This window comes from Quercus robur, chromosome 1, assembly GCF_932294415.1.
Source record: "Quercus robur chromosome 1, dhQueRobu3.1, whole genome shotgun sequence".
NCBI lineage: Eukaryota > Viridiplantae > Streptophyta > Magnoliopsida > Fagales > Fagaceae > Quercus > Quercus robur.
The window spans coordinates 40,914,207-40,941,079 of record NC_065534.1 but is presented as its reverse complement, the minus strand read 5'-3'; the positions used below and the strand labels follow the sequence as shown (position 1 = coordinate 40,941,079).

The window sequence follows — 26,873 nt, the reverse complement described above, 5'->3', positions numbered from 1 at the left end:
GGGATGACGACCTCGGCTCCATAGGTCATAGAAAAGGGAGTCTCCCCCGTTGAACGTCGGGGCATTGTTCGATATGTCCAGAGAACATGCAGCAATTCTTCCACCCATTTTCCTTTTGCATCATCCAGCCTCTTCTTAAGCCCATTGACTATTACTTTGTAAACAGGTTCAGCTTTCCCATTCCCTTGAGGATAAGTTGGAGTAGAATATCTGTTTCTTATACCCAAGTTCGAACAGTATTGCCTAAAGGCATTGTTATCAAATTGAAGTCCATTATGCGAGACAAGAGTGCGTGGAGTTCCAAATCACGTGACAATATTCCTCCAAATAAACTTCTTAACATCTACGTCTCTGATGTTGGCCAAGGGCTCAGCTTCGACCCATTTAGTGAAGTAATCTGTGCCGACCAACAGATACTTTTTGTTTCCTAGGGCTTTAGGAAAAGGGCCGACAATGTCCAGCCCCTATTGAGCAAAAGGCCAAGGGCTGGAGAGGGGGTTAAGAATTCCTCCTGGTTGGTGGATATTCGGAGCGAATCTTTGGCACTGATCACATTTCCTAACATACTCCTACGCTTCCTTCTGCATATTTGGCCACCAATATCCTTGTGTGATGGCTCGGTGTGATAGAGACCTTCCCCCTGTATGACTTCCACAAATACCTTCATGCAACTCTTCTAGGATTGACTTTGATGTCTCAGGGGGCACACAGAGCAGGTACGGCCCAGAAAAGGACCGTTTGTATAACTTTTTGTCCTCAGATAACCAGTACCAAGGAGCTTTCCTCCGTATTTTCTCAGCTTCTACTTTCTCTTCGGGCAAGATGTCACTTTCAAGGAATTTTAATATAGGATCCATCCAGCTTGGCGCTAGACTGGTTTGATAGACTTGGCAAACGTCCTTTTCTGGTGAGGTAGGGGTACACAAGTCTTCAACGATGATCAACCGAGGAAAATTCCGTACTGAGGAGGTGGCAAGGGTTGCCAAGGAGTCGGCGTGAGTATTTTCACCTCGGGGAATATGCGATAAGTCGAAAGACTCAAACTTCGTTTGCATACGCCTAACTTGGCTCAAATACCCCTGCATTCTTGGATCCCGGGCCTCCAGCTCTCCTCTCACTTGGCCGACTACCAATCTCGAGTCCGAGAATAATTCTGCTATCTTTCCGCCCATTTTCTGGACCATACTCATTCCCATCAACAAAGTTTCGTATTCCGCTTCGTTGTTAGTAGCCGAGAATCCTAACCTCAAGGACTTCTCGATGATGACCTCTTCGGGGGATATCAAAACTAATCCCAATCCTGCTCCCCGTTGGTTTGTTGCCCCATCCATGTACACCCTCCAAGAGGATCTGCCTTGTGTGGATATTAGGCCAACCGATTTTTCATCCATGTTGTCTTGCTTCATATTAACCTCTTCTGGGCACTCGGCGAACTCGGCCACCAGATCGGCAAGGACTTGGCCTTTCACAGAGGTGCGAGGCATGTACTTGATATCGAAGGCACCTAGAATCGTGCCCCATTTAGCAATTCTTCCGGTGTAGTCTGCACTTCTTAGTATGGACTTGAGAGGTAGCTGGGTCAAGATAACCACAGTATGGGCTTGAAAGTAATGCGGAAGTTTGCGTGTTGCATAGACCACCGCCAAGATGGCCTTTTCTAATGACAAGTATCTCACCTCGACCTCATGAAGTGATTTGCTTACATAGTAAACTGGTCTTTGGTCGCCACCGTCCTCTCGTATCAAGACGAAACTAACTGCATGAGGGGCAACCGCCAGATAAGCAAACAATACTTCATCCACCTCAGGACTAGACATGATAGGTGGTCTGGACAGGTATTCTTTCAACTATTGGAATGCCACAGCACACTCCTCGGTCCATTTAAATCCTTGCCACTTATGCAATAGACGGAAAAAGGGACAACACCTCTCGACTGATCTGGAGATAAACCGGTTCAAAGCAACAGTCATTCCAGTCAGTTTCTGCACTTCTTTTGGATTCTGAGGTGCTTGTAAATCGTTAATGGCCTTAATCTGATCTGGGTTCACTTCAATTCCTCTATGGGTCACCATGTACCCCAAGAACTTCCCGGAGCCCACACCAAAGGAGCACTTTGAAGCATTCAAGCATAACTTATGTTTTCTCATATCCCAAAGATATTAGTGAGATCTTCCACATGCTCGGACACCACTTTACTCTTCACAACCATGTCATCGATATAAACTTCAATACTTTCTGCCAAGTTGTGGTTCAAACATTTTAATCATCATGCGTTGGTAGGTAGATCCGGCGTTTTTCAAACCGAAGGGCATCACCTTGTAATGGTAGTTCCCAATTGGGGTGACAAAAGCAGTCTTTTCCTAATCGTCCGCAGTCAGCGGTATTTGGTGATATCCTTGGAAGGCATCCAAGAAACTCATCCTAGGATGACCCACGGTTGTAGCCACCAACTGGTCTATCTTCGGCATGGGAAATGGGTCCTTGGGGCAAGCCTTATTGAGGTCCGTGAAGTCCACGCACACCCGCCACTTTCCAGTCTTCTTTTTTACCACCACCGTATTGGCCAACCATTGAGGATAAAAAACTTCCTTGATAGCCCCAACTTGTTTGAGCTTGGCCACCTCACTCCTAACAGCCTTGGCGTGCTCCTTCGATGGTCGCCAAGGAGGCTGTCTCCTGGGAATAACGGCGGGATTCACATTGAGTCGATGACAAATGAAATTCGGGTCCACACCTGGGGCTTCATACGGGTTCCATGCAAACACGTCTACATTTGCCCGGAGGAATTCCAACAACCTATCCTTCTCTTGCAAAGGCAACTTAGCCCCAACCTGGAAGAATTTTTCCAGATCATCAGCAACAGTTACCCTCTCCAAATCTTCGCACTCTACTTCATCGGCTGGCACATCCAAGCATAATACTGGGGACTTTAATTGCTATAATTCATTATCGGCCGTAGCCGAGGTCTTTGCCTCTGACCGATGCTGTATAGCCGCTACTAGGCATTGCCGAGTGGCCGCCTGGCTACCTACTATCTCCAACACTTGGCCTCCGGATGGATACTTCACTTTCTGATGTAGAGTAGACGAGACTGCTTTCAGGGTATGAAGCCAAGGTCTGCCCATAATAGCCGTGTATGGAGAGAAAACGTCTACAATAATAAAGTCCACCTCCACCACATCCGTACCGGCCTGCACAGGCAGTCTGATCAATCCTTTGGGAGCGACCATGATCCTAATGATAGTGGCAATATAAGTTCGGGTTGCGTTTCCTAGGCTCTCCCGCCATCTTGTTCGGCCATTTGAAAAAGAGTTCATTCTTTATCTTCTCCAAAACCTGCTGCATCAGCTCTCGAAACACTGCATTAACCATCTGGGTGTCCGTAGAACCCGATTGCTCGACGAAGTCCTTTTGGGGTCAGTTACTATTATAACGATCCAACCTGAAATCCCTCCTCTCCTGAGGGATTACCTTGGCCTTTCCTTTTCCCTGAAGTTGATCCTTCTCTACTCTTCTGTACTTATCTATCCTGTCCATCAACTAGTATACGCTAGTAACAGGTTTACCCGTCAGGGATTTCCTTAAATCGTGATTGGCTGGGAGGCCAACTATGAAAGTACTTATGGCCACATCATCGTTCTTTCCTTCTATTTCATTAAACATTTCCCAGTACCTATCCAAATAAGTCTTGAGAGTCTCGCCCTCTCGCATAGACATAGTCAGCAAAGATCCCAAAGGCCGAGGAACCCTGCTGCATGTGATAAAGTGAGCACCAAAAGCCCGGGTCAGCTTTTTGAAGGATTCAACAGAATTGGCCCTTAAGCCGTTGAACCATCTCATCGCCACCAGACCCAAACTTGATGGAAAAACCTTGCACATCAAAGTCTCATCCCTGGAGTATGTAGCCATTTTCTAGCTAAAATAGCTTACATGTTCTACTGGGTCCGACCGGCCATCATATAGGGAGAACGTAGGCTGATGGAATTGCCGAGGAAGAACTGCATCTTCTATATTCCTCGTAAAGCGTGATTTGGAAATTTGGCTCAAGGCTTTGTTCATGGCATTGTTACCCAAGCCCCTGCTAGGCGGACTTCTGTACCTACGTCGATGGCCTGCTCCTCTTCATAGGAGAAAGTCTCGCTAGGTGGAGTTCTTGATCGCCGCCTATAACTAGCACCATCCGACTCCTCGGATGATGGTTTGAAGCAAGGTGGGGAGCATTCTTGCCGGGCATGACGCAACTCTCTCTTCAAATCGGCAATCTCACGTTGCAGATTCCCGTCGTGCTTTGCATGGGAGACGTGACTCTTCCCACGAGAGTGACTTTTAGTGGTATGAGTTGTGCGCACACTCCCCTTACGGCCTTCTCTCCGTTTGGGACTCCTATAGGGATCACCATGCTGGGAGCCCCTTGACTCTGCCTGGTGCGGGTTGCATCTTCCTGATGTGGTCCCGCCGCGTAATGATGTGGACCTGCTTCCTCCATCATAAACATTGCACCGGAAGTCTTTTAAGTTAAAACAAACTCTTCCCACAGACGGCGCCAATTGTAAGGACTCAATTTGTAACGATCCCAAACCGATCTTGGGTTTGTACGTTAAAAGGCCCAAACAATAAAATTTGTAGAGCGTGGGTGTTCACGAACTAGATTAACTTCTTTAAAAGTAAAAAGATTTAACCTCATGTTTATAGATGGGTTAGAACCGATATAACAATCTGTTTTTCTTTGAAACAAATACAGTTTTTTGGTTTTCAAGATTTTTTCCTGAGTGTTCTTTGTGTTTTTCTCTATGTTCCGATCTTTTTCTGCATGCTTTTCTTTTATGTTATATACTGTCCTCTTTATACCATCTTCACCACACACGTGTAGGTTGGGTTCAGGGGATCTCTTTCTGTCCCATCTAACACCTTCTGGAACCTCCTTCTAACAGCTGTAAGGCTGTTTCATCACTGTTCAGGCATCACTTCCACATTAATGCGGCCAGAGAGTTGGTTGAGAGGCAATTAATACGGGGGCAGCTGTTGCCATAGATATTTGTTTGCCTTCTCTCTCTTACCTTTGGTCCCTTATCCCACCTTTAGTGGTGACGTAGCTCCGAAGTATGTTTGTAGCAAGATGGCGTCCTGATCGTCCTCGGACTCATATTTCTGAGAAGGATTTTGTCCTCGGACGAATACTAAACTCACCTTTCGTGATATTCACTCTTCCTTTCGTTTGGTTACCCCTTCAATCTGATATGGGCCTCCTTGGATAGGTTTGCATCCTCGGATGGGCCACAGGCCCAATTAACTTGACTTTAATTATTTTAGTGACCGACCGGCCCCCACAGGTTATCCATGTCAAGTTTCTTCAATCACTTCACAAAAAGTTAATAAATCACCAAACAACATTATGCAAAAATTTTTACTTAGCCTCTAGGGTTCCAAAGTAACTTAGATCAATGATTCACTTGTTCCGTCAAAACGCTATGATCAATGGGTCAAGATCTACTGTCATGCTGCAAAAAAAATTTATGTCACATCAGATAGAAATAAAAGAGAGAAAAAAGAGAAGACACAGAATATATGTATAAATGAGCCAAGTATGAGAGGAAAAAGAGAAGACATATGATTTAATTTAAACCATACAATATAAAATATCGACTAAAATCCTTTAAATTTAGAACATTCAATAATCAAAGTACTAACCGGAAAAAAATGCATATGGTTGACCTTAAATAATCTTTTAAGGATCCATAGCCGACCCAAAAAAAAAAAAAAAAGGACTAAAAAGCTTGGTTGTTGTTGTCAAAATAATCAAAGTCATCCAAACACTTAAGACTTTATACTACCCAAATACTAATTTTCCACACTCAAAAACCACAAATATTCACATTCATCTAATAGAATAGCGTGCCTAAATATCTAGTCCATAACCCATTCAATCAATTATATCCTAAACAAACTTAAAGGAATTCCTCAAAAACTCTAAACAAATTTAAACAAATTGTTCAGAATCCAAAACACATTTACAACAAAACCCTAACGAAATTTCGCAAGTAAGTATGGTAAAAAAGATCAAGCTTGCCCTGTTTTCTAATGGAGTGTCGCCGCTTGTCACCGCCGTCTAGAGGCCGTCTTCCATTGAGAAAGAGGTAAGGGATGACATGGTGGTAGAACAAATAAAAGAGATGAAGAAAGGAGGCATTGAGAGAGACAAGGGACTGAGGAAGACGAGTTAGAGTGAGGGAGGAGAGCGAGAGTGAGAAACAACGGTACTGTGTGAGTGAGAGAGATCGGAGAGAGAGAGAGAGTAGGATGTTGTTATGTGACTTGAAAAAAAAAAAAAAATTGCAAGATGTAGGGCATTTAGTGCCTTGGAACTTAAGTTTGCTACATTCGAGTTCCATTTAAAAAATATTTAATTTGATTGGAAATCAAATTTGCTAAACTCGAGTTTTATTTGGGTAAATTTTTTTAGAGGTCTAAACTTGAGTTCCACGTGATTTTTTTTTTTTAAATTCCACATCAGAATCAAACTAGTTCGACCTCAAGTTTACTAAACTCGATTTTGGGTTGGATCTTGAGTTTGTCAAACTCAAGTTCAAAAACAATCTACATAACTAAATAACTTCAAACACATACTATTTACCTAAAATTTTTCCGCTTAAACACTATCATTATATTTCTTAAAAAAAAAAAAAACTATCATTATTAACCCTATCTTTGATTAAAAAATAAATAAATTAAAAAAAAAAAAAAAAAAAAAACCCAGCCACCAGAACTCCTGTGCAACATCTCCAACATCAACCCACTCCTCCTCGTCACTCACACTCTGCGTTGCCACATCGCTGATGACTACTCCCTCTCACTCGAAATGTCTACTTTTGGTCTTAAATTGTAGGCAAAACCCAAAAACATATCATCCCTTAAAACCAAAATTTCCAAACAATCCAAACACAAAAACCAAAACCCCAATAAAATTCAATTCATAAAAGGTAAAACCTAAAAAAATGATCCACCCAAAAAACCAAAACTTTACTAAGAGAATCTCTGCGATCTTGCCGGAAAAGTTTCCAATCATTCATTGGTTAACAAAAGAAAAGACAAGATTCGCTGCTGGATTCATCGGCTTCGTCACCGAACTCCACCGTGTGTCTTCTTTGCCGCCACAAAATTCTTCAATCGTAGGAGTGTTGATGTGTAGGGAAGGTGACATGAAGAGCTTGCATGTGTTTGGATAGAGGACATATGGTAGAGAGGAATAGAGCGGTTAGGATGTTGAAGTTAGGTGGGGTCGGGAAAAATATTTAAACATAAGTCATCTGGTTTTTGACGCTGTTGGTGAATATTTTTTTATTTGAAAGAAGGTTAAAATTTAAGTGGAGAACTAATAACACCTAAACTACTGTACTTAAATGCTGTAAGATTCTCATTCACAATTTTTACAAAATGACCTTATTAAAAAATAAATAAATAGATGGCAAATTATGATTTCACCCTCGTAAAAATTTTTGGATGGAAAATTTTGAAGGTTTTTTTTTTATTTTTATTTTTTTTTATTTTTTATTTTTAACTTAAAGTTGTAATTTGAAACTTACAAATTTAATTTCCTTAGTTTGGGTTAAAAAGAGAGCTATTTTAAAATCCATGGGCAACGAATTTTGATGTATTGGATACATAAGTATTTAGAGAAACTTTGATTTTTATACCATCCTAATTGTTGGTTCGGTTTGTGCATGAAATATTCGATAGCATAGAAATCAAATTCGCCTCTAAAGATTCATTTGCGAAGTTTTTCCTTCCATAGCATTCTTCTTCATTTCCTTGAAGAAATCATTGATCAAATCTAACATTAACTTTCATGTACCACCACAAATCAATTACTCTAACATTGTCATGCCACCATCTTTGTTGTTACCACTGCCACCACCATTTCTACTGCCATTGCCACCAATGATTGCCGTCATCATTCCCATAAAAAATTTATGTGCTTAATAACATGATGCTTACATGTTTTAGACCATCTAAACAATAAGGAATTTTGAACCAAGTTTCACAAGGAATCGATAATATTAGTCTTAGAATCAATATAAGATACAACAACTACAGGACAGTACCATCTAAAAATTTGAATTAGGAAAAGAGGAAAAGATATGAACACCCGCGATATGCTGTCATTTCCTACTTTACACTTCTCTTGGAGAGTTTTGAATTGGGTTGCTGAATGGTGGTTCAAGCAGAAGCTGGTTCAGCTGCAGCAGCAGCTCTTTTCTTGGCAAAGTATTCTTCAGCACGTGCAATGTTCTTAGCAACTGATGGCTTCACCCACTTCTTTCGGCCAGGAAGCTCAGTGAGAGAACAGCCAGCAGCCTCAAGTTTCTCCTTTGCTGCTGCTGAAAAGGCACGAGCCTTTATGTTCAGCTTCACACTTAGCTCCCCATCACCTAGAACCTGAAACCAAGAGGAAACAAACTAGAAATCCACATATAAATTCTTATACATACTATAGTGTGATTCTAAAGTAAGCCATGCTCTCTAGTTTCTTCGGTAATGTAAATAATGCAATAAGGATTTTGTTGCTGTCTTTCAGCTGATTCTTATGAAAAATTATACCAAATATGTGTGTGTGTGTGTGTGTATACACACATTTGAAACTGTGTGTTGACACAAAAGCATGCTCTCGCAAGCAGCCTAGATCTGACCAAAAAAGAAAGAAAGAAGAAGAAGAAATTCCATGGAGTGGATGTCAATTTTAATACATGCACCAATTCATGAAATGCTCAACTCCCCTTGTATGAACAAGCAGAGCCTTATCCCAACCAATTGGGTGTTACTTAAGGAATGCAGTGTGATCTATCAAGGCATAATATTGTTTTAACAAAAATCTTCAAACCTCACATCAGTACTTTATCAAAGTGAGCCTGATTGAAGGTGGGGGAGGGGCCTGCTGTGAACCAGCATGAATTAGTCATGGCATTGGTAATCTACTCTCTTGATTATGTTTTATAAAATTAGCATACAAGGAGCAACCCCATGATCCCCAAATTTGATGAAGGCAGTCTGAAGAAACGACGATAGAATTCACTTTTATATGGGAACTGCAGCCAATATATAGTAAATACTAGAATCATTTTGTACCTTAAGAGGCAGTTTCCTTTCTCTTCCTGAAGGGTTAATCAAACCCTTCTTCTTCAATGTCTCAAGAGACACCTCTTCCCCTTCTTGAAATCCGGCAGCTTCTATGTCTCTCAAGTTAACAGGGACATATTTTGGTAAACCAGCATGCATACCTTGACAAAAACAGAGAAAGAGAAATAAATCAATGAAATGTACATACTTATTTTCAAAAATAGAATGAAATCAACTTTTCCAATTTTGAAATGTAATTAACTATTATTGTTTTTGTTGGCCATGATTCATATTCTTTGAAGGTGCGCACCATAGGAAACTGCCTAAATGCAAATCTTCCAGGAGCTGTGTGTGTGTGTGTGTGTTAGAGAGAGAGAGAGAGAGAGAGAGAATTGGATGATCATGTCAGTTTAGATTAAATGCATGTTGTATCGTGATTATTATGTTGCTTTAGATTAGATTGACTATATTTTTTATTTTTTATAAGTACAAATTTTATTAGGAAAGGATAATACAAGACACTGTAACACCCCAACCATAGATTTCGGTATCACCCAGGTTTTCCCAAACAAGGAGAAGACGAAGGACCATATATCTAAAACCATGGGACAATGAAGGAATAGGTGATCTATAGACTCTCCACTGCTTTTGCACATACAAAACCAATCAAACTATCAAAATGTGCCTCCAGCAAAGCTTCTCAATTGTCAGGATTTTCTCAAGGGTTGCAGTCCACGCAAGGAACGCCACATTTCGTGGGACCTTGGCCAAGCATATGCTCTTCCAAGGAAAAGAAATGCATGGCTTTTGTAAGACTGTGCCTGGACTTGGTGAGGAGGGTAGATTAGCATAAAGCACCCCAAAAAAAGAATCTACTGATTCCAATTCCCAATTTTGAAAAAACTGGATGAGTTGAGGATTCCAGTGTCAATCTTCTCCCTCATACAGGTTACCTAGATAAGATGCAACAGAGGCGTCCTTGTCCACCGCTAATGCAAATAGGTCTGAGAACAAGTCCTTAAGCGAGCGATCAACACACCAACTGTTTGTCCAAAACTTTACCCTGGAACCATCTCATACCTCAAACCAGAAGAATAAGAGAAACAATCCCATCCCCCACATATATCCTTCCATAAACTCACTCCATGTGGGCCCTGAATCTGCTCCGTAGTCCAACCTCCCCATCCTTCACATATTTAGCAAAAATTACACTTCTCCAAAGATGGTTCCATTCCATTCCAAATCTACAGAGCCACTTCCTTAGCTTGGTAAAAAAAGAGCTGAACTTTCTAATACCCTAACCACCCTCTTTCAAAGGAGAGCAGACTACCATCCATTCCAACCAATGGAACTTTTTGGTGTCACCTTTAACTTCCCATAAGAAGTCCCTTTGAAGTTTCTCCAACTTATTGGCCACATGAATAGGCAATGAGAATACTGACATAAAAAAAGTCAGGATAGAACATAGCATACTCTTAATCAAGGTCACTCTTCCTGCCTTGGATAAGTATAGCATTTTCCACCCAACTAAACATTTTCCACCTTTTCCACTTTAGAACCGCAAATACTGTGGGCTTTGAAAATAGAACCTAACAGTAGGCCTAGGTCGGTCATGGGAAATGAACCAACCTTACAGCCAAGTATATCAGCAGGACTTGACATATCTACTATAACACCCACTAGGACCTATTCTCTTTCGTTTAGAACCACTTTTACTCCGAACACAGCTGCAAAGCATATATGAACACATCAAAGATAACCAAGCTGTTTGGGGGAAGCATCAAAATACTATGGTGTTATTTGTGAAGAGATGGTGGGGAATATCAATAACTCTTCCACTATCCACCCTAACTTTAAAACCAACATTCAAACCACCATCCATTTCTCTGCATATCATTCTACTAAAGATCTCCATAATTGAGAGCAATACCAAGGGGAACAAAGAATCCCATTGGCTTAAGCCCCATAAGCTGTTCAAGAATCCCATTGGGGAACTGTTAACCATAATAGAAAATCACACGGTTGAAATGCAGAACCAGATCCAATTTGTTCATTTAGTGCCAAAGCCAGATTTAGAGAGTAAGAAAAACAATCCCAATTCACATGGTGGTATGCCTTCTTAATATCGAGTTTGCAGATGAGATGACTCCAGGAGTACCTGTTTACAACCTATTGTCTAGACATTCATTTGCTATAAGCATTTAGTAATCACCTTGTACACATAATTTTCGTAAAAGATAAATCACACGATCACGAAATAGTGTAACAAATAATCAATTTGTATTTGATTTGTATATATGTGAGTACAATCCTCTGTATGAATCTTTACAATAAAAAAGTACAATATATTCCTCTGATTCGATCTCCAAGAAATATTACGATTCGAAGGGGTTATAAAGCTTGATCTTGAATTGTGCTTTGATGTCTCCAAGTTGAATGAATAGTTGAACGTGCTTGATTTGATGCAAGAGCCGTTGGCTTGATCTCGAACTAGATTAAAGGAAAATCCCTACTTTGATTTGAAGAAGTAAGGATAAGCCTTGATAAACAATGGAATTCTTGTAAACTTTAGAGATGACTCTCTATTTTGGCAAAATGTCAGTAGTGTTTTCTCTCTAAGTGTTCTCCATTTTTTTCATATGAGAAGTCTCTATTTATAGGCAACTCAATTATATTTAATTTGGAATTTTCTCTCAGCATTTATTGAGAGTTAATTATGAATTTAATTTGGTCTCCCATTTAATAAGAACTTTCCATATAGGCCTTTTCTTCTGATATCGTCATATAGCTTTCTTCAGTTGATGTTGACACATGGCACGATTTCATTCGCTGATCATCTACATCATCAATTGGAGATAATTTTATCTAGAACATTTTATCATGAATAATCGGACGGTTGTAAATACATCGCAAAATTTTAATGTCTACACACTTGACCCAAAAAAAATTCTAAGAGTTAGAAATTATATTCCCAATAATAGTCTACTAGCCAACACTTTAAGAATCAACTTATATACACTCCCAATCAAGCTTATAGTTCGAAAATCCCTTATGTTTATAGCACCTGATTTCTTCAAAATCCAAGTGACAAACATGGCATTAAGGGATTTTCAAACTTACAGCGGATGAAGAACTCTTGGAAAACCTACACAAGCCCCTCTACCATTTCCCAACAATGCTTAAAGAATGCTAATGTACCATTTGGACTTGGAGCTTTGTCTCCATCAATGCCATGTGGGGCCTCTAGGATCTCTTCTTTAGCAAATTCTCTTTCTAACCATCAGAGTAGAAATATTTATTAAAAACACACAACTGAATCCTTCACTGGCTGCTCCTATGGGTGTTGAACACCTTCCACTTCAACCTTGCCAATATTATATGCTCAAAAAGGTCTCCCTTATAAGGGAATGCATATCTTTCTTGGTGGGGTTACCAAAGGGAAAGGCACTGTGCATGTCCCTTGATGAATCCAATACAGAAAGAAAGCTACACAACAGGGTGGAAGTACAAACATTGTTTAATAATAATGGGGTTTACTGCTATGAACATCTCCAATTTCAAAGCCAAGCTAATCGTACAAACAACCGTAGAGCAGGTATTGAACTAAAATTTTTATGATGGGAGAACTACTTTTTCACTATTTTATCAATATAACAGAATTTGAGCTCAAACTGCAACTAATATAAAGACATCCTTTCAGGCTATAGCATTTGATTGCAACGTACTCAGAAAACTACTGAGCATGTACCCATCTTCATGAGACTCCACAAATGTGAACAGCAAAAATATAGCCTGCAACTCTTTAATTTATTTATTTTATCTAAGGATTCTTTATACTAGGTAATCTCTACACTATCCAAACTATTCAACTACTCAAAGCAGCATGGATGTCTCACTCTCTTTTGGAAGACAAAGTTATGCCCTAAAGCATTTGTATTAATGAGACTAACCGACCAAGACAACATGAGGAGACATCACCAATACACAAATACATATTATACACTTTCCTCTGCTAAAAAAGCTCTAAATTGGGTTCTTAAGAGAAAGATGAGAAAGAAAAAGGATAAAGACTTCCTCCCTTAACCATTTTTCCATTATTCTTTTTTCTCTTCAAGAACCAAATGAAATGTAAAATCCAACATTGCTATAAAACTAGTTTACAATTATGAATCAGTGGGTTTTATGAAAAACCAATTTCCCTTTTCCCTACAGTAAATAATACAACAGGACATAGAGCTTGCTGTAACATCAAAATTCTTTAACACCATAACAAAATAAAGCAATTTCTCAAACACTTACACTCAATATCAGCCAACACAAAAGCAATCAAATTTAGAAATTCTAACAAAAACCCAACAAACATAACACTCCAAACAAACAAATTATTAAAAAAAACCAACATCCATTACCTCCAGCAATTCCTTTCAATTTGGGTATTCTCCGATAAAGTGGCATTTGGCCACCCTCAAAGCCCTTCCTAACCCCAGGTCCGGACCTCGATTTCTGACCCCTCATACCGAAACCACAGCTGTTCCCTTGTCCAGCAGCTATACCTCTACCTTTTCTCTTCGCCTTCTTCCTCGACCCCCGCTGTGGGCCCAGATTGTCGAGCCGGAATCGGACACTAGAAGATGATGGCGCCGAAACAAGTGCAGACGTGGCAGCTGACTGGTTCAGCAAAATCATGGGCCTTTTCTTAAATGATTGGAAGTGACATTGGGTTAGGCTTGGCTTCAAATTCTTCACACTTCCCTACAGTACAAAGAAAAAACAAATTATGGTTATGAAGCAATACGTAATGAAAATAATAGCTTGAGAGAGTGAGCGAACCTTGAAAGGAGAAAAAGGGAAGTGAAGGGTTGCTGGTGGTGATGTTGAGAGAGAGAAAAGAGCTGCCATGGAAGATAGGTGTGTGTGTTCGATGCTCACTGCTCGGTGGTTTAGCGGATATGGGTATGGGAACAGAAATCCTCTACGGTCGTTTTAGCCTGTATTCTTGGCACTAAGATAGACGACCCCGTTTTAAACGACTTCGCTTCAAGCTTCGTTATGGGCCAATAGCTTTTTATGGACTGTCAGTATTGCATCAAAATAACCAAACTGAATCCTTGGGCTTTCGGTTGGTTGGTATGAGTTGATTTTAATCCGTTGAAGCTTTCAGGATTGGGCCTACTGTTTTATTGCCGAAAAACAAAAAATATGGGCCTAAATTAAAATTTTAACCAAAAAATTCAAATACTAGCTCATTATTCAAATCCTTCACAAAATACAAATTACTAGCAACTAGCTAGTAGAAAACATAACACTGCACGTAGCTCAACATTATACAAAACCATTGTTCAGGAAAAAAAAAAAAAAAATTGCAAATCCATTGCAAACTAACTCAAACCCAAATTACAATATCAATACATAAAATTGCGAGTTACTCTATGGATGGGTTAGGTTCACAATTAATTTATATTCTGAGTTAACAACAATCCTCAATGGAAGATTTAGACAAAAAACCACAAAGATATACGTAAAAACCACGTAAAAAGATATATTCCTCAAGTCTTTTTAGGACAATATTACAAGCCCTCTCAAGAACAAACTACTCTCTTCTTTTTGTCAATTCTCTCTTCTTTTTCTCTCACATATTTTCTGCTTTGCCCTCATCCTTCCTTATATCTGCCCTGTTTTCTTCTCTAACATGAGCTGTCTTATTACAGTTGGGCAGCTCTCTGTTCCATCAGGCTCTTCCTTCCTCAATGTCAGGATGAATGAAGACTTTTGAGGCTTATTGTCTTATTATGATTAGTTATCCAACATTAAGGCTAAGTTTGTTTTGGCAGTAAATAGTTTCCGGAAAATATTTTACACCACTGGGCGTGTTTGGATTGTCCAGTCAAACGGAAAATGATTTCCGTTGACCGTAAATCACCAACTGCTTTAGCACAAAAAGATTTTTGAGTGTTTTAGCTCTTAAGAGGGAGTAATGTGTTGAGGGGGAGTTGTCAAGATTAGAGACTTTGTTTATATTTGCTTATGTTTTGGGTATTTAATGTTTATATGGGTTTGATACACTGTGGTTTTGGTGTATTCTTGTTTCTAACTCAAAACTTATACTCTTGGTTTAATCTTTTATATATTTTATTGATGTTATTCAGGATATTTTGTGATTTGTACCCATGTGCTTTTGTAAGCTTTTAGGGTTAATGTTTTTTTATGCATTTTTTGTAGGCTTTATGATATATACCTTACTTAATGCAGCCTTTATGCTATGTTGAAATCAGTACTTTAATCTAAATGTCTTGCATTTTGATTCATGTACTGTCACTCTTGTGCCCTTGTAGGATTGTTCCTAGATGCATATACTTAGTGTATTATGCATTGGTTGAGTGTTGAGCATACAAGTATCTTGCCTTATGCTTGTTAGCTTGTATGTCCTTGTGTTCATTCCAAGTGTGAATGAGCATTGTGATCACTACCTTGTGGTGTTCACTTGGTTGATCAAGCCATGGTTTGTTTCTTAACTCCATTTTTGCTTGATCACCTTTAGCTTGCTTCATATGCATTTCATGTTTTTCTGCATACAATGATCATGGTGTATTGTTGTGTTTCAGGAGTTTCATGTTCTTATGATTCAAGTGCTTCACAGCTTCTAGAGTTAGGTGTGAGTGAGTTTTGTTCAACTGTTCCTAACTCACATGTTAAGTCTAGAGTCTGTTTTAGGGTTTTGTCACGGAATAGCCAAAGGGGGAGATTGATACCAAATGAAAGTTCAAATATGTGTATAAACACCCTTGAACGTTTAGACCCCCAAATTACAACTTAACCAAATCAAGCATTATGTCAAACAACTAGTGTGCAGAAACTTAACATAAACTATAATATGGAATTGGTAAAACTATCTAAGCCAAATTAAAATCACAACCCACAGCAGATAATAAAAAGGCAAAGATAGAGAGGAAGGAAGATGCAAACACAAAGACAACACACGATGTGTTATCGAAGAGGAAACCGAAACCCTTGGCGTAAAACCTCTCCGCCGCCCTCCAAGCGGTAAACAATCCACTAGAAAATATAGTTAGGATACATGGACAGTAATAGACCCTCCAAGCCTAATCTACCCAGTGCACCTAAGCCCTCCAAGCTTCTTGCTCCAACGAGGTTGCGCCGAACCTTTTTCTTTTCTAGCTTCCCGGATTCCTCTACTAGACCGTAGCATCAACTAGTGAAGATTGGTTCCTTCCTAACTGCTTCCCAGAAATCCAAACAGCTCTCTCACAGTAATGAAAATGGTGAGAACAAGGATTGGTAAAATGCCTCTCAAGGATTTGACAATGGAGAGGAAGAGAGTTGAGGAATTTGAAGAGACTCTAATGTATAGATTGTGGGTGAATCAATCTTGTTTTTCTTTAGGGTTTCTCTCTCAAAATTCTCTCTGGAAGCTCTCTTACATTTGTGGGTAAAAGGGGTATTTATACTGGAGTGGGAGAGGAATGTGAAACGTCAGGTTTTACAAAACAGGGGTGGCTCGCGGCTTGACCTCGCGGCTTGATTAAGTCGCGAGATCCAGTCGCGAGATAACCGTATGGCCAGTTGTCCTGTTTTGTCCTGTAGTGCTCCAGCTAGCATGACTGTTCACCTTCCGGCATGCTTGGCATGTGTGCTGCGTTTGGCGGCTTGCAGCCGCGAGTCACCCGCGAGGCCAAGCTGCGAGTTTCTGTTTTCTTGCACACTCTTGAGCAAACTTCACTCTATCTCACTCACTACCCTTACAACAAACCCACCTAAATACAGGGTAACTAAATGCTGAAATACAAGTAAATTTGGCATGGAATAAAGCCAATTAAATGGTTGAATAAATTCAACCTTACAATGCCCCAAAACCCTGTAAAATATTTTACACTTTTATTTTCCCTACAATTGATTTCCATCCCAAGAAAAGAGAAGAGAGAGAGAGAAATAGCAAAACCGACGAGAGCTCCGATCACCACTTCTAAGCACCGGAAAGAGCTCCGATTGCACTTCCAAGCACCGGTGAGTCGCACCCTAGCATCGCCTAGATCATCACTACCCAAGACCAATCCACCCAAAACCGATCTCATTCTCAACCCAAAGCTCACTTGCACCGCCGTTCTCTCCATCGTTCTCTTCCGTCATCGTTCTCGACCACCGATCTATCTCTCCTTCCCTCGACCGCCGGATTTGATGAATTTTTTTTGTTGGGTTTTGTTTCTTTTGTGTTTATCTGCTGATAAATTTTTTTTGTTGGGTTTTGTTTCTCAATCTCGACCGCCGATCTATTGAGAAAATTTGGTATTATATATTTGTTTGGAAGCTGAGAAAATGTGAGTAACAAGTAAAAAATGTGTTTTCTATAGTATTTTCAAGAATACAACCAAACACTAGAAAATATTTTTCAAAGCATTTTTTGAAATACAACCAAATACTTGAAAATATTTTTATTTCCCGAAAATATTTTACACCCGAAAAATATTTTACACCGAAATAAATGCAGCCTAAATGTGAATGTGTCGGGCAAGTGACTGTAGATTTATCAAAAAACTTCAGAAGGTTTCCTCGAATAATCTCATAAGTTCTAGAATTCTTCCTCAAAAGCTTGGTAGATACATTGGCCTTGACAGTTTGTCTTATTCTGATCTGTTATCCAACATTAAATGTGAATGTGTCAGGCAGGTGACTGTAGATTTATCAGGAAACTTTAGAAGGTGTTCTCGGATAATCTCATAAGTTCTAGAATTCTTCTTCAAAAGCTTGGTAGATACCTTGGCCTTGACAGTTCAACGAAGGTCTTGACTTCGGATGAGGTCCTCAGTGAAGTTACCATCCGATCCATGATAGTGCACCATTGGTTCGTGGTTTGATTCATGGATCCTTTAGGGAAGCTTTCTTCTTGAAGAAGCGCATATTGGATTTATTTTAGCCCATGGCCCAATGTCATTTGGGCCCTATAAACCATTTCCCTACACTCTACATTGGGCAAAAATGGCCCATTACCATCAATTTTGGAAATAATTTGCCCAGAAACACTGTTTCTGAACTATATAGCAATGTACCACTTTTTCTGGTACTCGAGCTTGGTGAGCTCGAGTAACATCTTTTCATTGGTCAAACATCTTCTCAAAAAAAAAAAAAACGCCGCTATAGGGCCCGAAAACGTCACTATAGGGCTTAAAAACGCCACTATAGGGCCCCTTGAACCTGTTATGGGACTCATAAAAAAATTTTGCAGGAAAACGCTGTTATAGGGCCCAAAAACGTCACTATAGGGCTTAAAAACGCCACTATAAGGCCCCTTGAACCTGTTATGAGGACTTATAAAAATTTTTTTTGCAAGAAAACGCCGCTATAGGGCCCGAAAACGTCACTATAGGGCTTAAGAACGCCACTATAGGGCTCCTTGAATATGGGGCGAAAGTGGATTAAAAAAACATGGTACTCGAGCTCACCAAGCTCGAGTACCAGAAAAAGTGGTACATTGCTATATAGTTAGAAACAGTGTTTCTGGGCAAATTATTTCCAAAATTGATGGTAATGGGCCATTTTTGCCCTCTACATTGCATATTACAAGTTTATTACAATTTTTTTTCCCACTGCTGGAACACCAACAATCTACAAGACGTGTTTGAGCATAGTTCAATCCAAGCCATTCTTAGAATCTCTATCCCATGGAGGTCCAAACCTGATAAACTGATTTGGATCAAGGATCCCAAGAGTGTTTTCACTGTGAAATTTGCCTATAAGGTCTCCTAAGAGCTTACAATTATACCAAGCTCTTACAATGTACCTTCACTGAAACTTTGGAAGCTCAAGGTCCAATAATGAATCAAGAAGCTTCTTTGGAGGATTGTCTCAAATTCCCTACGTACTGGAGAAAACCTTATTCTAAGAATTGGGATTGATGATCCAAGTTGTGCTTTATGTGGTAAGGTAGTTGAATCCTATAACCATATGTTTTTTTTAAGTGCCCTGCTGCTAAGGCTATCTTGTTTAATTGCAAATGAAGCTTAAGAATTGATAATTTCTCAATTAACTCAAATGAGGACATTGTTAAGATAATGTTGGAACCATTAAGTCATCTCTCACCATGTATCCATCATCATAGAGAGGAGGAATTTATGTGCTCATTGCATATCGCTTCCACCTTAGATTCTATTTTGAACTTGAGAAACTAGTGTAAGTTTCGTGATCCGTACTTCCTTTAGATGACATATCGGCATGTCAGTTCATTCTTGCAAAGGTGGGGTGCATGGTACTTAATCTCCCTAAAAGGGGTTTTAGACTCAAAGTCGGCACGAGCCTAGGAGTACGCGGTGCCTCTTAAAAAGAGACAAAGGTGTCACCACCTAGTTGTAGGTTCAGGAACCAAAGAAATGACTCCATAAAGGTCTTCCTACTAGACAAGGTCCAAAGTTAGGGTACAGGATGGGAAGAGGTTAGGCACCCCAAGCATGCCCAGCTGTAACTGGCCTTTATACATCATTGCTTGATTTGGACAAGAGGTAGATTATCTTAGAGGCTCAAAAGTGTGCACTTGCATCTAGACCTAGGTGTAGTCTACAGGTCATGTGAGACAAATATGGAAAGCGGATTAGACATGTGAACATGGAAGCATAGTCATGCAAGGATCAAGTAACAACATCAACATGTTAGCATGGTAGAGATGAAGTCATCAACATTAGCACATAAGCATGTGGATAAGTAGGCATGTAAGCATTCAAGCATACAAGCATGTGAGCATATAAGCATATGAACATGTGGGCGCAATAAAGATGATGCAATAACATCTGAATGTGTGCATGTGTATACCCAATCATACATGCGCACATGCGCATACATGTGGATACCAACCAAGATGACAAGTTTTGCTCCAAAGGATGATTAAGTCTTATGAGATGGGATCATTAATTGAAGTGAGTCTTCCTTGCTTTGTAGATGTCTTCCCTTATTAGACTTAGATTATTGCTTGCTCACTTTATGGGATCATTATTGCTTTGTAGATGTCTTCCCTTTATGTCCAGAGCCTCTCTTCCAAAACTCTAACATAAAAGTGTACAAAGAAAAATAAAACTTTTACTATTTTATTTTTGTCCAGATTTACAGTAGCAATTGTACAAAGAAAAATAAAACTTTTACTATTTAATTTTTGTCTAGAATTTACAGTAGCAACTTGTGAGCTAATTTCGACCTTCAAAAATTGTGAATTTCGCAAAACTCAAAACTGAAAAGTTGTAGATATTTAAGTCACGGTTCCAGCCCATCTATCCTTGAGTCAATTGGATTTTTGAGGAAAGAGATACACCTAAAATACTAATCAGTGCTCAAATTTGATTTTTCCTTTTCAGATTTTGCCTCTTTGATTTTTGTCAGGGACATATTTTAATATAATTGGCATATCCTTTGACAAAACACACTTTACTTGTATTTGGGTAAATCTAAGTAGGTTCATGATGATCATTACAAGTGGTTACATTGAAGACATGAAGATTATTCAAGAACTGCTCAAGAAAAGTGCAATCTGCAGGTCTCGATACCTCCTCGATAGAAGCTCGAACTTTCGAGATTCATTAAATCTCGATAGATGTCTCAATCTATCGAGCTTACGAGATTCAGACTATAGTCAGTAACGTTTTTATTCTAAAAAGCTATTTGTTTATGAGTTTGTATAATCTTTATTGGACTAAGAAAGCCCAAGGTTTGTGTATACCTATTTGGAATAGGAGAGCCCATTGAGCTCCTATTTAAACAAGGAGGTGGAAAAAGAAAAACCTAACCTTAGAGAGCTTTATAAGGTTTTCTTTTGGAAACTCTAGCCTCCTCCTATAGATGAAAGAGTTCTTGCTATGTTTCTTGTACGCTTTTAGGTTCTGTAATCAAGCCAAGTTTGTCACACCATCATTGAAGATCTTATTGGTGTTTCTATGTGAAGTTGTTGCAAATCAACTACGTCAATCAAAGGGTTATTGTAGAGTTAGTCACGTACTAGGATCCGTGCATCATTACATGACTGCACTGGGATCCTTGCATCATTAGTTAGTCACGTACTAAGACTCATGCATTGAACGGAAAGATTGCTGCTACAATACAAGTCTAATTGGATATTAGGATAAGAGTTCAACTATAGGTTGGTATTTCGGGATAGGCCAAAGGGTTTGGTAAGATTCCTTATACTTGAAACCGCTTCTAATTGATAATAGTGGCTTCTTGGAAGCGGTGACCTTAAAATCATCCAGTGGGGTATTGTCTCGGTGGTTTTCCCCATTCATAAACAAATCACCCGTGTCAAATTTATTTTCTACTGCATTTAGATAATTTAGTGATTTGTTTGTGCTGCCACGCTATTGCATGAAATTTGATCTAATTAATTAACTTGGGTAATTAATTAGTTAATTACAAGGGGTCAATTCATTTTGCCCCAACAATTTCTTTCCTTATTTGAAGCTTCCAAACATGGTAAACGACCTAAGCACTCCAGCTGCACCTCCTTAGACATTTAAGCATGGTCTTTTAGCTCCTCTTTAATTCTATTTTGGCCTCCATTCTCTCACAAACTCTTATAAACTCGTTTTTTTCACATGATTTCCCGAAAATAGAAAATTACTCACAATGAATGACATTTTATTCAAGAAATTATGTAAAGATAAATAATAAGGACTAATGCAAATCATGGCCTAATTATACAAATTAAGCATGGTAATAAAGAGATAACGCCCACATAAATATATAACAAGTATACATTTTAAGGCGTTATCAATTATCTTGATTTGCATTAATTAAGAACTTTGCATCTTTTAAGGCTTAAAAGGGATTTGATTAGTTAAAGTTTGATTGACTTGACTTCTGATGTTACGGTTTAGATTCAAATCAATTACCTTAATTGCATTAAAGTCTTTTTTGAAATACTATCCTTATGTTTGAATAGCCAATGAATATCAAATGCATTGAATACTAATTGACTATTGACTTTAAGTTTAGAAAGTATCTAAGTTTTTTAGAGTTTGAAGGGTTTTCCCTATTTATCTCTAAGACTTTTAGTGGCCTTATTAGGCTTAAGTCAGAATTAGAGAATGGATGAGAGAGAAGAGAAAGAGAGAGAATTAGGGTTTAGACAAGAAAAGGAAAGAAATGAGACATTTTAGGCATTTTACATTTATTATCAAACAAAAAAGGAAACAAAACTAATCAAAGAATACATACTAAAAGCAGATAAAGCAAATAAGGAAAGATAATGAAACATGACATTAATGGCAAATAAAATGGAAAAGGCAAGAAATCTGATTGAGGCCCAGATTGGCATATGTCGTAAGAAAGGTGTTTACACATCTTTTACCTGTGTACATGCTTGAGATTCAAGACAAATCTCTAGAAACAACTAAAACAAGAACCTTAATCGTTCAAAGAGTGCACACACTGCTTAGGAAGTGCATACGCGTTTTCCTAGGTGTGTACACACCCTGAGGTAGATCAGGGTTTCTAAATGTTTTCAATCAAAACAACCAAGAAATGAATCAAACTAAGTACTATGAACATGTTATGGTGTAGAATGAGCATATCACAGATTAAATAAACAATAGAAAGCGTAAAAGAACAAGAATCGAGGAAGAGAATGTGGATCATGAAAAAGATCCACATCTCCTCCTCATAGCATTTATAATGATGTTATTTTTTACTAGCCCCTTGGTTGAAATTGACTACTACAACTATGTGTATGGGAGGATGAGTTGAACGACTTGATTAGGGTTAACTAAGGGACCTTCAATGGTGTGTTTGCAAACTAGAACAAACTAGAAGTTTGGACATGAATGAGGAAAAGATTATCTCTCCACTAAAAGGATGGATGAAGATCAATATGATACTCAACCCTTCAGCCCTTTTAGTTTTGAACTCTAGGTTTAAGTATTCCGAGGAGATTTCAGCAGAGTTTCTACAGGTAAAATTTTTTGACCTTTTGGATGTTGAAAATGGGGATATTTCTAGGGGAAATGAGTGTCTAAGGTTTGATGACACGTTTGGGTAGCCAATTGATCAGGCTAGTTGCCATATAATCTCATCAAGAGAGTGCGTATGCTACAGATTGGGTGTGTACAGATCATATACCCAGCGTATGCACTCTTTGTCAACCTCGGTCAATTAGGTCAAAATGGGCTTTTAGGCTTTGGGCTTCTTTCATAGTTCATAGTTGAGCTTGGGCTTGGACTGTATTAGGTCATATTTAGGGTTTTCATCCTTGTTGGGCTCCACACATGATGCCAATAATTTTTGTAGCGATTTGATTTTTTGTCATTGGGATCAGGGGCTTAGATATAGGTCGAAACGAAATGGGGTGTTACAACTAGATTATCCATAATGGTGGTTAGGTTGATATTTTTTCCACCATTAATAGCATTGAGAATAGGGTCTGTAAAGTTGTGATTTTCCATTTTAGTTTTGTTAGCTTTAATTCCATGCAAATTTAATTGTAATTATTTCAATCATTTACTTGTTTTTATGTGGGATTAAATGTAATGAGTTTAGTTTTCATTTTGGTGAAGAATTGAACAAGACAAGGGTTTCACAGCTGCCTCAACTCATGAAACATCACATGAGGAGCACATAAGGGAAGTTCAAACATTTGTTGTGTTAGAGTGTTTTCATGACTTGGCTAACCCACGACTAACTTGCGAAACTCATTGACAATTGGAATTTTTTTTTACTCTTCCCCTCCTTCACCCACACTATATAAATCCTCATTACTCATGCAAATGTAAGAAAAGTTTTAGAGAAAAAACCCTAGAAATCCATTTGAGAGTTAGAGATTTTCATCCATCAATCCTCTGCACATTTCTCTTAGTTTTCTTCACTCTCTTCCCTCTCAATTTCAATATCCTATAAAAGGAAATTAGCTCAAACACAATCCATACACAATCAAAGTGTAGAGAGCTGTTTTGGTGCAATTTGGAGGCATTGAGTTCATACCAATTCTTGGTAGGTGCAATTGGACGTAATTGTAGAATCCGGAAAGCTAACAAAGACAAGACTTAGTGAAGTCCATTGGTAGTTGGAGTTTGGAGGGCTCAAGTACTTTGGGTAGCTTAGGCTTGGAGGCTCTTTGTGTATTCATGTACTCCAAATGATTTGCTAGTGGATTATTTCACTTGGAGGGCTCAAGTACTTTGGGTAGCTTAGGCTTGGAGAGTCTTTGTGTATTCATGTACTCCAATTGATTTGCTAGTGGATTATTTCAGCTTGTTGGGTCGCGGAGAGGTTTTTCCGCCGGGTTCTCCAATTTTCCTCTTTGATAACACATCAAGAATTATCTCATGTTTGTACTCTCTTTCCCTTATATAATTCAATAATTTTCAATTGGATGTATTATATGTTAAATCCATTGACAGCCAATTGAAAATTATTGAATTATATAACACTGATAAAAGTTACACTAAGTGTAATATATGATTAATATCATTCTTTATAGGGTCTTGTTAATGGATGCCCTTAGGAAATTTGATGATAGACCATTTTGAGGAAAGTTTTGATACAACTTTCATCAGAAATATAAAAATGTGTCAATAAAGTTAATTTTTTTTCTTTTCCCATAAAATATTTCTAAAAATATTTTATAAACTAAAAGCCTTAGAGCATCCATTAAAATTTTCCTTCTTTATATTGATGATGTAAGTTCAAATAGTGTGAAAACACTACTCCTTGTTTAGACCCCCAAATCAAAACTTATGGCTAAGTTGCTTTTACCTTACTTAACTAAGTGCGGAATAAGAGTTAGTGTAACGCAATGAAACTAGAACAACTCTCTAAGGCATAAGCATATACAATAAATAATAAACAATAAATGTAAAGTTTAAAGAGTAGGGGAAGAGAGATGCAAACACAAGATAACACCAAGACGTGTTATCGAAGAAGAAATTGAAGTACTCGGCGAAAAACCTCTCCGCGACCCTCTAAGCCGAATCCATCCACTACTGAATAAAGTTAGAGTACAAGCATATCTAAAAGACCCTCCAAGCCTAATCTACCCAAAGTACTTGAACCCTCCAAGTTCTAGCTACCAACAGTCTTCACCGAGCCATGTCTTCACTAGCTATTCGGATCCCGCATTTAGCTCCAAATTGCATCCTCCAATCAATGGCTTCTTCCAATGCTTCCCGCACACACCAAAACTTCTCTCAATACTCATATTGGGTGAGGTAAGTGTTTGGGCTAAGAACCTCTCAAGGATTTGTAATTGGAGAAGTGTGAGTAAAGGAAAACTAAGAGAAATTGTGTAGATGATTATGGGTTTACAATCTCTAACTCTAAAGTATTTTGCTAGGGTTTTTCTCTAAAAGTCTCCTTAAAATATTGTGGGTAATGTGGGCTTTTATAGTGTTGGTAAAGAAATGAGAAAAGAACTCTTTAAAAAATTCCAAGCAAAAAGTTTTGTGGGTCACTCGCGACTTGGCCGAGTCGCAAAGTAACTTGCGAAAACCAACCTGGCATAAGGTTGTTCAACTTCCAAGCATATGCTTCTCACGTGGCCTTTCGTGGGTTATCCATTCGCAAGCCAGTCATGAACTCACTATTTTTATAATTCTTTACCAAACTCTCACACTCAACCCTTACATTAAATCCCACAAACATACAAGGAAATGATTGATAAAAAATACAATCAAATTTGACACGGAATTAAAGCCAACAAAAACATAGTTGTAAATTACAACTTTAAATTTTGTAAGCATGTAGAATATGCAAAAATAATGTAATCCAGCGATGGATTTATCAAAATTCATGTTTAATTAAAAAATATTGGGTGGTGTAATATTGCTTAAAGTTACACCTAGTGTAACTCTTAAAACATTTTAAGACCATCGATAATAGATCTAACAATTGAAAATTTACTATTAACACATTTATTGTTATTCACCTCACTTTCTAAATTCATTGCATTCTTTCCTCTCTCCTATTTATTATTTTCCAAAGTTTCCATCCCAATTGAGGGTACCTCAACCTGTTTAGTTGTGTTGGTAGAGGAACTAACCTATTCGAAATTATTGCCTAGTCTCGGACTACAAGATCAGCATGCTAACCTTGTAGTCCCAGCCAATAAGAGCATGCCAACACATATTAATTTGCTTACATTAGTTGAGCTGCTAGCTCAGTGTAATAATGGATGCTTGTTTTTGATTGTTTTTTGTTTAACTTTGGCTCATTATCTTCCAACAGGGCCCCAAGGCACCACCATGGTGGCCAACCACACAAGAAAAATGAAATTGAATCGAGTTGATTTGGAATATCAAAATGAAATTGGACATGTATTTTGAAAAAGAATGTCAGAAACAAAATAAAAATGAAGAAGGGAGGGGGTAGTCATTTAGGGAGAGGAGAAAATTAAAATGAAGAGAAAAATATGAGGTGGAGATTAAAAAAAAAAAAAGCTGTATAAGACTTTCAAAGAAGCACGAAAAAGTCTAGATAAAAATAGAAAAGATTTTGTTCGGGATGAATAACCAAAAGATTTTGTTTGGAATGAATAACTAATAAAAATTTCGTAAGAAGTAAGAAACATTGATATTAGTTTCAATGGTAGCAATCAAAATGAGTTTTATTTGCATTTTAGCAACATCACTATTTGGAGCGAAGGAGGAAGAGAAAAGAAGACAGTGTTTTGTGTTATTTCTACGACAATAGTCAAAATGGCGTTATTGTTAGGACATATGTGATTCACTTGTTAAGAACATATGTCACTATTTTATGTAATTGGTTAATCCTTTGACAAAACGCAC

The 26,873-nt window shown here is 38.5% G+C and overlaps 2 protein-coding genes across 3 annotated transcripts; both read right to left on the bottom strand.

Annotated features, from left to right (window-relative positions):
- Positions 1-569: 569 nt before the first annotated feature.
- LOC126712106 (uncharacterized) lies at positions 570-1,817 on the bottom strand. Its single transcript, XM_050411314.1, has one exon. The coding sequence runs from the start codon at positions 1,815-1,817 to the stop codon at positions 570-572; it is 1,248 nt and encodes a 415-aa protein (XP_050267271.1).
- Positions 1,818-7,926: 6,109 nt separating this feature from the next.
- LOC126689914 (50S ribosomal protein L15, chloroplastic) lies at positions 7,927-14,117 on the bottom strand. Of its 2 annotated transcripts, none has more exons than XM_050385075.1 (4): positions 13,942-14,117; positions 13,521-13,863; positions 9,121-9,272; positions 7,927-8,454 (listed from the first exon to the last, which is right to left on the bottom strand). In XM_050385075.1, exons 1-4 carry the CDS (start codon positions 14,008-14,010, stop codon positions 8,215-8,217), a joined length of 804 nt encoding a protein of 267 aa, XP_050241032.1. In that variant the 5' UTR covers positions 14,011-14,117; the 3' UTR covers positions 7,927-8,214. The 2 variants fall into 2 exon arrangements, with proteins under 2 accessions (XP_050241032.1, XP_050241038.1); XM_050385081.1 differs by having other exon boundaries at positions 7,927-8,433.
- Between the last annotated feature and the right edge of the window lie 12,756 nt (positions 14,118-26,873).

What these genes read in the sequence shown, in the direction of transcription:
- LOC126712106 (XM_050411314.1), bottom strand. Translation starts at nt 1,817, where the DNA reads ATGTCTAGTCCTGAGGTGGATGAAGTATTGTTTGCTTATCTGGCGGTT.
- LOC126689914 (XM_050385075.1), bottom strand. Translation starts at nt 14,010, where the DNA reads ATGGCAGCTCTTTTCTCTCTCTCAACATCACCACCAGCAACCCTTCAC. An exon ending in ATTGAAAGGAATTGCTGGAG is followed by an intron (nt 9,273 to 13,520) that starts GTAATGGATGTT and finishes GTTTTTGTCAAG; the next exon opens with GTATGCATGCTGGTTTACCA. An exon ending in AAAGGAAACTGCCTCTTAAG is followed by an intron (nt 8,455 to 9,120) that starts GTACAAAATGAT and finishes GTGGATTTCTAG; the next exon opens with TTTGTTTCCTCTTGGTTTCA.